General features: G+C 54.1%; 2 protein-coding genes across 7 annotated transcripts; one reads left to right on the top strand and one right to left on the bottom strand.

The window, feature by feature from the left end:
* Positions 1-102: 102 nt before the first annotated feature.
* On the top strand, positions 103-4,384 carry SYNE4 (spectrin repeat containing nuclear envelope family member 4). 6 transcript variants are annotated; one of them, XM_032323683.1, is made up of 9 exons: positions 103-333; positions 429-562; positions 758-908; positions 1,357-1,500; positions 1,708-1,902; positions 1,975-2,223; positions 3,100-3,213; positions 3,925-3,980; positions 4,074-4,377. In XM_032323683.1, the coding sequence occupies exons 2-9, from the start codon at positions 438-440 to the stop codon at positions 4,252-4,254; spliced, it is 1,215 nt and encodes a 404-aa protein (XP_032179574.1). In that variant the 5' UTR covers positions 103-333; positions 429-437; the 3' UTR covers positions 4,255-4,377. The 6 variants fall into 6 exon arrangements, with proteins under 6 accessions (XP_032179574.1, XP_032179571.1, XP_032179570.1 ...); XM_032323680.1 differs by having other exon boundaries at positions 1,357-1,887; positions 4,074-4,383; XM_032323679.1 differs by having other exon boundaries at positions 1,357-1,902; positions 4,074-4,381.
* A 3,721-nt stretch (positions 4,385-8,105) lies between these two features.
* SDHAF1 (succinate dehydrogenase complex assembly factor 1) lies at positions 8,106-9,279 on the bottom strand. Its single transcript, XM_032323779.1, has one exon. The coding sequence runs from the start codon at positions 9,142-9,144 to the stop codon at positions 8,788-8,790; it is 357 nt and encodes a 118-aa protein (XP_032179670.1). The 5' UTR covers positions 9,145-9,279; the 3' UTR covers positions 8,106-8,787.
* Positions 9,280-9,400: the final 121 nt, after the last annotated feature.

Raw genomic sequence — 9,400 nt, forward strand, 5'->3', positions numbered from 1 at the left:
TGGCTTTGGATTGGGGCGGGGGGTCAGATGCGTGGGTTCCTGAGGGGCACTGTGTAAGGGACCTTGGATGGTGTGGGTTCTGGGGTCAGATATATGGTCCCTAAGTGGGGCAGAATCCAGGGCTCTGGAGGGGTCAGGGTTCTATCTGGAAACTCCTTAGGTGCGTTGAATGGGGTGAGTCTGGGAGGTTCAGCTAACTGGCGGCTGGGGAGGAAGGAGTTAAACGGTGCTGCTGTCACCTGAGCTAGGCCTCAGATTACCAGCTGGTCCAGGTTCTGCTGGTTAGGAGGTGGAGGTGAGCCTGCCCCTGGGCCTCTGGCTGTCTCAGGCCTGGTAAGTCCTACTGAGGAGGTCTGGGGGTGTGGGGGGGATACCCCTGGCCAGGAAAAGGGCTCTCACTGGGGATCCTCACTGACTCTATCCCCAGGCTCCCAGCTATGGCCCTGCCTCCACCTCTGGGGCCTAGACCCCCCTCAGAGCCCCTCAACCACCCCCCTGGAGCCCCCAGGGAGCCGGACATTGGTGGATTCACCCTCTGCCCCGCTTCTGAGGAGAGACTCAGGTAGGGGCTGGGGCTTTCGCAACTGGGGTCCCAAAAGGGTGGGGGCAGAAAAGCAGAGGCATTTTGAGGCTACGAGGTACTGTGGCTATGATCACCTAGGGATGTGGCAGAGGGAACTGCGGTCAGGGGTAGGGTAGGGTGGATAACGGGCACCTAGACTCACCCAGAGGCCTGTCAATGCTTCATACCTCCCAGACCAGACCAGGCCCAGAAACTGGGGCAAGACTCCTTGGACCCTCCCCAACACCTCCAGGGTGGGTTGGGGGGCACTGAGCCTGCTGCTGGTCCCCTCAGATTGCCAGCACCCACTTCCAGTGAGGACGCAGCAGCGGCCAAACACTGTGAGGTAAGCTGAGGTGATCCAGGCCCCTTATGCCAGCCCCCCACTTCCTCTCCCCCAGAATCTGGGGATGAGATGATTCTGGAAAAGCATTGGGCATCTGTGAGGGGGGTAGAGATGCTCTAGAAAATGATTTTCATGATTTTACCAACTTGGAGAGAATTGTTTTATCATTGACCCAGGAGCAGTCCCATTCCTTGTGGAGATATCCAGCACTATCACCCCTCCCTGTCCAGGTCCCCAGACCCCAAGTGTCCACAATTTTAGGAGCCTTGGAAACCTGGAGGCTTTGAACTTAGAGGTCTTCAGGCCTGGTTCCACCAGGGAAGGGAGCTGCTCTGGTGCAGACCCAGAGATGGACACTGGGTGGAAGGACAGCAGAGGGGTGGCATTGGGAGTAGGGGCAAGGTCTTGGTTAGCCCCTGACCCTAACCCAGTCTCCTGTATTCCCCAGCACCTCAGCTCTGGCCAGGAGGTATTGGAGGCTGAGCAGGACAGCCTAGCCCTATGCCTGTTGGGGCTGGGCCTCCGGCTGCGGGACCTGGAGCGAGGCCTGGGGCCCTGGGCATCAGCCCAGAGTAGGATGGGCCAGCTGCAGGTGGGCAGTGGGAGGCCAAGATGTGGGAGGGTGGGCAGGGCCTCAGGAATGGGTGCAAACTTCCTGGGGTGGGAAATGGGTTTATTCCACATTCCAGATGCCCAGGTAGGAAAGGTGAGAAGGGACGTAATTCCAGGTCCCAGATCTCGCGTGCTCCTGGTGTGTGGGGATACGGGTGAGGGGTGGTGTCTAACCTTGTGTCCCCAGGCGCTCCAGGCAGACCTGCGTGGGGCAGCTGAACGCATAGATGCCCTCCTGGCGTTTGGTGAGGGGCTGGCACAACGGAGTGAACCTCAGGCCCTGGCATCCCTGGAGCAGGTCCTGAGAGCCCTCAGAGCCCACCGAGGCAGCATCTTTCGGCGACTGTGGTGGCTGCAGGCCCAGCTGGTCAGCTCTAGCCTGGTATGGCCTGCCCTGGCAGTCCCCGCCCCAGGTACCGATTCCACAGCCCCCATAACTCTGTCTTCTGACCAGGTATTTGAGGAGGCCAGCCCACTGGATCAGGACTTGGAAGTCGAGGGGGACTTGGATGGGCCAGGACCTGGTGGGATCTGGGGGCCCTGGACACCCAGTAGCTACCCCACTCCCGCAGAGTTGGAGTGGGACCCGGCAGGGGATGTTGGAGGCCTCAGGCCCTTGTGGCAAAAGACAGCCTGGACACCAGGAGCTCCCTGTGAGCTGTGTGGTCACAGAGGCCCCCAGGGCAGGGGACAAGGCCTTGAGGTGAGAGCAGTTGGGGGATACCCCTCCCCCACAGGCACCTTTGGGACACCTCTTTGTTTCTTATTAGGGTACCTCCCTTTCAAGGGGGTCTTTGTGGCTCTGTCTCTCCCTCAGTCTTTCTCAGGGTCTCTCTCTTGCTATTTCACTGTTGTCCTCCTCCCTCCCTCCCTCCCCCTGCCTCTCTTGATTTCTCTGTCCTCTTTACCTCTGTTTCCTCTTGTGGTCTCTATCTGCACTTCGTCATTTCCTCCGCTCTCCCTCACTCTCCCCTCTGCAGCCACGTTAGTCTCCTCGTTCTTCAAACATCCCAAATTCACGATCTCAAAAGTCCCCAGACTCATGCCCCGTCATCGCCTCATTTCATTCCAGTCACTCCACAAATGTCACCTTTTTTTATTTAAAAAAAAAACATTTTTTTAACTGAGCTTTATGCCCAACGTGGGTCTCGAACTCACAACCCTGAGATCAAGTCACGTGCTCTACCAACAGAGCCAGCTAGGCACCCCTCCCAAATGTCACCTCTTCAGAGAAGCCTGCCCTGACTTCCATACATGATCAGTGCTTAACCTCTTTATTTCCTAACAGCAGTACCACATCTTGACATTGTACATTTATTTCTTCATGTGTGGTCTCTCTGCTGGAATAAGCTCTATGGATGCTAGGACTTTGCCTGTGTACAGATTCTAGAACAGTGCCTGGCATGTAATAGATACTCATTAAATATTTGTTGAATAAATAAATAAATAATGTCTCTTTTCTCTTGATTTCTTCGGCTCTGCCCCTCTCTTCCTTGCTTCTCGAGATCTTTTTCATCCCCAGAATCTCATCTGTGACAAGCCTATCTTGGCTCTTGTGCAACTTTGTGTCTGTCCCTAGTTCTCCCAAGGACCCCACACCTCAGTTTCCCCACAAGACATGCTCATGTCGGGCTTCAGCCACTGGAAACACTTGGCAGGTCAACGAAGACGTTCCCTGCTCCGGAAGTCTCAGGTGAGCAGGTCCTCAGCCAGGGCTATCTGTTGGGTATCTTGATGGCAAGTGACAGAAACCTAACCCAAATTGAATTACACAAGAGAAAGGGATGCTATTTTTTCATGTAAGTGAAAAGTCCGCGTGCTGCTGAAAAGATCTGGATGCTATTAGGGCTCAGTCCTTCCCTCTCTTGGGCTCTTCTCCAAGGTGGTTGCCTTCTCAGCTTATGGCGGCCCCAGCTAAACACTCACGTCCCACTGGTTCACCCACCCAAGGAGAAGCAGAGTGCCACTGACCTACTGGCGGCAAAGTCCCAGGGCTGACTCCCACTTGGCCAGGTTGGGTCATGACCTGTACCCGGAAGCAATCACAGTGGCAAGCCAATGGAGTGCTCTCATTGGCCAGATCCGGCTCACATGCCCAATCTTGGAAGTGGGAGTTGTGTGGGGTCAGCTACTCCAGAGTCCGAAGACCTGAGGGGAAGACAGGATGCCCTCCATCCCCTGTACATTGAGCCACCATTATCAGGAAAAGGAAGATTGGATGGAGGGCAGGCACAGATAACAACCCCACTTGGAGATATTCCAAGCCCATGTGGGTTGGGTCCTGAGGGTTCAGGGGGTGCCAGGAGGGAAAAAAAGCTCAGCTCTGTAGGTCTGTAGTAGGAAAAAGAGTCCAGACTAAGTGTTACTTCCATCCATTCTGCTGCTGGCTGCTGTCCCCTCTTAGGACAAGAAGCGAGCATCTCCCAATCTCCAGGGCGTGATGTTGGAGGTAGACCCTGGGTGAGATGCCTGGGAGATGGGTCTGGGGGTGTGGGGGTACAGGGCTTACGGTGGCAGCGCACCATGCACTTAACACCGGGTTTCCCTTCACAGAGCCCCTCCTCCTGCATCCGGGCACTCGCTGATCCTCCTCCTCCTCCTCCTCCTCTTCCTTCTCCTGGTGGGTGCCACGTTGCTCCTGCCACCATCAGGGGGGTCTTGCTGCTCTTCTGCCCGACTGGCCGGGACACCTTACCTGGTGCTCAGCTATGTCAATGGTCCTCCTCCAATCTGAGTACGTAGCCCAGATACATGTAATAAACAGTCACTGTCAAAGATGCGTCTTAGTCCGCGTGGTCTGCTGTAACAAAATCACAGGCTGGATGGCTTATAAACAATAGGAGCTTGTTTCCTCACCATTCTGGAGGCTGGGAAGTCCAAGATCAAGGTGCCAGCAGATTGGGTATCTGCTGAGGGCTGCTACTTGCTTTACAGATGGTTACCTTCTCGCTGTCTCCTCACATGGCAGAAGGGGCAGGGAGCTCTCTTTCCTAAGGGCTCTAAAAGATCCTTCCATGAGGACTCCACCATCATGACCTAATCCCTTCCTGAAGGCTTCACCTCCTAATACTATCACATTGGGGGTTAGGATCTCAGCATATGAATCTTGAGGGGACACAGACATTCAGACCACAGCAGAATGTGTGAGGATATTGTGTTTGAGTTCAGAATTTGGGATACAGCTCTGATGTCTTGGACGGCCCCCTCAGCAGATTCCTTTGCTTTGAGTGTACAACACAGAACAAATCACCCCATCTTAATGGGGATCCCCCAGCCCCTGAGACAAAGACTCAAGCACAAGTAGTTTATTGGAGGGGTGACCCCCCTAGGCAGATTGATAGGGGAGTGGGGGAGTGAGCCAGGAAAGGCAGTTAATGAGCTGGTTGCTGGGCATCTGGGGTTCTCTTCCACTAGGGGCCCCTTGGAGAGTCTGGAACACAATCAGAGTAGTTCCACCCAAAGGGTGAAGAAGTTGTGGCATTTATGTACCAGCTCCCATATCTCATCGGTTAGGGACTGTTCTGGAGATGCAAACTCCCCAGCACATCCCACTTCTCCTGCCTGTCAAGGCTCCCCAGGCAAAGAGGCGCAGGTGCCTGCCCCTGGAAGCTCAAGGTATGTACCAGAAGGATGCAGGTGATGTGGGCTAGCTGCCGACACCTGCTACAACCCCTGTCTGGCATGCATACAGGTACTCTGTACAAGTACTCCCAGGCTGGCCCTCCCTGGTGTAGGACCGTAAAATTCCCCTTCCCTGGGGTCTTGATGACACCAAGCTAAATTGCCAGGGCTCAGTCCTGAAGTCCAGTCCTCAGCCTCAGGTGTCTAAGCTCATCCTCTCCTCCGAGTTTATGTAGTCAGGACAAAAGAAACAGGACTAGACTCAAGAACAGAGGCAGGAACCTTGTGCCAGGCACCTGGATGTGCACTAAACACATCTTTCTTCTGTAATGCTCACGACCACCCAATGGTGTGTCCCCACTTAACAGGAAACTGAGGCTCTCAGGGGGAACAGAGGCAGTCAAAAAACATTTATAAAATTTTTCACAATTCCTTAGTCCCTAGTTACATTTTTTCCCCTAATCACATTTTTAAAAGATTATTTACTTAAGTTTTCTCTACACCCAACATAGGGCTTGAACTCAGGACCCCAAGATCCAGAGTCACCTGCTTTTTTAGCTGAGCTAGCCAGATGGCCCCGAATCACATTTCAAATACTCAAATCTCAGGTCGCTCTCAGATACTGGACAGTGCAGACCTGGCAGAAGAGTGTTCCAGGTAGAGGAAGAAAGTGCAAAGGCCCTGAGGTAGAAGTGTGCCAGGCAAGCAGGAAGGCCAGTGTGGCTGGAGCATGAGTGGGAGGGGGGAGCATGGAAGGTGGTGAGGTGAGAGGTGATGGGGCCAGATCAGGTGAGGCCTTGTGGACCACAGTGAGGACTTCTGATCTGAGTTAGGCTGAGTTTGTTTTGTTTTCCCAGCTTCAATTCGGATACTTTTTGAACTACCAAAGAAGAAGGGACAGCATTACAAGTCTTCATGGACTCATCGCAAGCTCCAGTCATTATCAACTCAGAGCTAATCCTCTTTAATTCTCCCAGGCACCTACTCCCCTCTCCCTAGATTACATTGAAGCCAATCCTAGACCTCATATCCTTTTACTCGTGAGCAATTCATGGAACATCTCCATATCGGGATTGTTTTGGTATCGAATCACAATACTTTCATGATGTCAAGAAAATCCTAGTTATTCCCCCACATCATTCATACCCAGGATGGTCCAGTGCTGTCTGAGGGAGGGAGCTGAGCCAGAGTGATGGTAACATCGAGTGCCTGGCTGGCTCAGTAGAGCATATGACTCTTGATCTTGGGGTTGTAAGTTTGAGCCTCACGTTGGGTGTAGAGATTACTTAAAAAAAAAAAAAAAAAAAAAGAGTGGTGTAACTTGCTGGTGTGGCTAGTGGCTCCTCCTCAGGTACTGTGATTTTCCCAGATGTCCCCAAGGCTCCACTGGCTCACCTCATGCACGTATATGGTCACTGGTTTGGCCCCTTGGGACAGCTGCTCAGGGCAGGAAGCTGGCCGTCTCCTGGGAACCCACTTCTTCAGCCCCAAGTGGACCCAAGTAGGCAAGAGGTCACGAAGCTGGGACATCACCTGCTGCCACAGCACATTTAATCCACTGTATCCTAACAGCCACATGAGGGAGGCCCTATTACGATGCCCAATTTCACAGATAAGGATAGGAGGACCAAAGAGGTTAGTTAAATCACAGGCCCAGGATCATAAAATCAGTGAATGCTGGGATTGGGATCCAAACCCAGGAATTGCAGTACGAGGGTTCCTGCTCTTCATCACCAATGACCTACAACCTCCTCCCTCCAATCAGGCACTCCCTTCCCTCATTCTCTCTACCACAGAAACTCTAGTCATCTATAGCACCTGGGTAGAATGTCTCCCCTCCTGACTCAGGTCACCCAGCCCCAGTGGGGACTTGTTCACTGCCTACAGCCCTACCAGAAACTCCCATCCTGGAGCTTCTTAGGACTCAAATCCTTGGAGCCAGGAGGAAGCAAGAGGGAGAGGGGAGTGCTGTGGGGCTGGATAGGTAGGACTCCATTAGCCACTTTCAAGGCTTGGGCTTTTACTGAGATGGAGTCAGAGCAGGATTAACTGGAACACCCAGATGGAAAAACAAAAACAAACAAACAAAAAAAAACTGAGGCTGGAGAGAGATGAGCAAGCCAAGATAGCTGAGGCAGAAGCCATGTGTGCAAACCACACAGCCTGTGCTCTGGGGCACTCCAAGCCCCAGCTGGAATCCTGCATTTCTGCCCTTTGTCCTCTCCGGAACTTTGTCCACACTGGTCCTCCCACTTAGAAGCCCAACCCAGCACCTGGGAAACTCCTTATAACTCTTCAAATTTCAATTCCACTTTATAACTCTTTGTGCACCTGCGACGCCCATGGGGATTAGAGCAGAGTCATGTTTCTCCTCTGTCTATCCTCTCTTTAGTCGGAAGTCTGGGTTTCTTTCCTAAGGGTCTCCTCCTCTTCCCAACCACATTTGCTAAGAATTCATCTGCTTTCCACTCTTTCCATTTATGTAACTGACATGGATGCGAACAGAGTTCAGTGCTGCAAAGTGCAGTACCCCAGAGAATGTCTAGGGAAGATTAATACAGGGATATGGAGGAAGTATGTCTGGGGTTTATGAGTCCATCTCCCCTGGCCCCCGCCCCCCCCCCCCCCCCCCCCCCCCCGCCCCAGGGCCTTGTAGCTGAGGCTGGCTGGACTCATTTAGCCACGTTTGAGGTCCCTAGCACTGCCTCAGGGGTTACCAGCTAGGCCTCCCCAGCGCCACCATTTTCTCTCCTACCTCGTTACCTTCTATGAAGGAGTCAACTGGGGTTTCTTTGGGGTCAAATCAGGGTGGGTCTCAAGGAGCTGCCCATGTGCAAGAACTAGGCTGCTTTCAACCAATCTGCTAGTCTAGAGGGCTCCAGAGAGGAAGAGACAGCTCTCCACACCTATTCCTCCCAGACAGTCACTTCTTGGTGAGGGCCCTTTCAAAAATCTCCAAACATGTGAAATTTTTGAGACCACCAGCAGGAAAGTAATCACAGCCCCGATTTTATTCTTCTTTTTTCCCAAAAGTCCTGAGAAAAGGGCACAGAAGTCAGGGTTCCCCTTTAGAATCACCAAGTATAGGTCTTGAGGTGTCTTTAGTTGATCAGATGGGGGTAAGATACCCCAGCCCCTTCCTCCTAGGTCCTAGTCTGCCGCAATTAATGGGAAGATAGTTTTCCAAAGGGGGTTTCGGGGCTTCTCACCATCCATCAGGGTATCTTCCCAAACTTCTCAGCAAAAAGTATGCTCTTTTCAGAGTTACATACAAGAGAGGGGAACCTGGGGTCAAGAGAAAGGTGTCTCTTCTTTCGGTCCAACGGCGGGCGTCCTGGCTCCCCAAGCGTTCAGGTAAGTAGCTCTCAGCTTGTCACAGTTCAGCCAGCCGGCAACCAAGCCGCCCCAAACCCTAATGGGGAAGTTCGACCCGTTATCATGGATCGGGCAAGGTCGGGAATCTCTCAGCATCCATCATGGGGGTTTCTAGGACCCCACGAAGCTAGGAGGGCTCTCCGACACCCCCAATCCACCCAGCTGGTCTTCTCAAGACATCTCACCCTCTGTCAGATGGGTTCCCCGGTTCCCCCACGCAGTCAAGCGGGTCCTCGGGTTCCCTGTGCTACCGGGTGAGCTGCTCGGCCCGTCACCGCCCATCGAGAGGGTTCTCTGGTGACCCCGTGCTGTTGAGGGGGTTCCTCGGACCACCAGCATTGTCAGGCTGGGTCCCTGGGGCCCCCAAGCCGCTGGCCTCCTCGGTTGGACCCCGCAGACGCACGAAGGCACCCATGGCCGTGGCGTGGCCGGAGCGTAATAGCTGCAGCTGGCGCCGCCCGCGGCGGTACAGGTACTCGATACGCAGCACGTCGGAGCGCGGCAAGCAGGCGTGCTGCCGGAACTCGGCCCGAACTCGCGCCTCGGCGCCCGGCTTCCCGCGCCCGGCGCGCAGCAGCTCGCGGTACAAGCTCAAAACTTGCCTCTGCAGCCGGCTGGGGCGGCTCATGGCAGCAGCTGGACTGCGGGCGCACGCAGGAAACGTCCCACAAACAGCCGCACAGCGGTACCTTCCAGAGAAGCGGCTGTGCCGGGCAACGGGAACTTCCGGCCCGCGCACTCCAAAACTTCCGCCTCCTGCTTTGCTCTCCCATTGGCTGTCGATGCAGTTACGTCATAATGTTGAGGCTCAGGGGCGGAATTGCTGGTTCATAGGCCTGCTCCGCAAGGAATCTTTGTCCTTGAGAGGACTGCGGGTTTGGGAA

This window comes from Mustela erminea, chromosome 19, assembly GCF_009829155.1.
Source record: "Mustela erminea isolate mMusErm1 chromosome 19, mMusErm1.Pri, whole genome shotgun sequence".
NCBI classification, from domain to species: Eukaryota; Metazoa; Chordata; class Mammalia; order Carnivora; family Mustelidae; genus Mustela; species Mustela erminea.

What these genes read in the sequence shown, in the direction of transcription:
- SYNE4 (XM_032323678.1), top strand. Translation starts at nt 438, where the DNA reads ATGGCCCTGCCTCCACCTCTGGGGCCTAGACCCCCCTCAGAGCCCCTC. An exon ending in GCTTCTGAGGAGAGACTCAG is followed by an intron (nt 563 to 757) that starts GTAGGGGCTGGG and finishes CATACCTCCCAG; the next exon opens with ACCAGACCAGGCCCAGAAAC. An exon ending in ATGTTGGAGGTAGACCCTGG is followed by an intron (nt 3,981 to 4,073) that starts GTGAGATGCCTG and finishes TTCCCTTCACAG; the next exon opens with AGCCCCTCCTCCTGCATCCG.
- SDHAF1 (XM_032323779.1), bottom strand. Translation starts at nt 9,144, where the DNA reads ATGAGCCGCCCCAGCCGGCTGCAGAGGCAAGTTTTGAGCTTGTACCGC.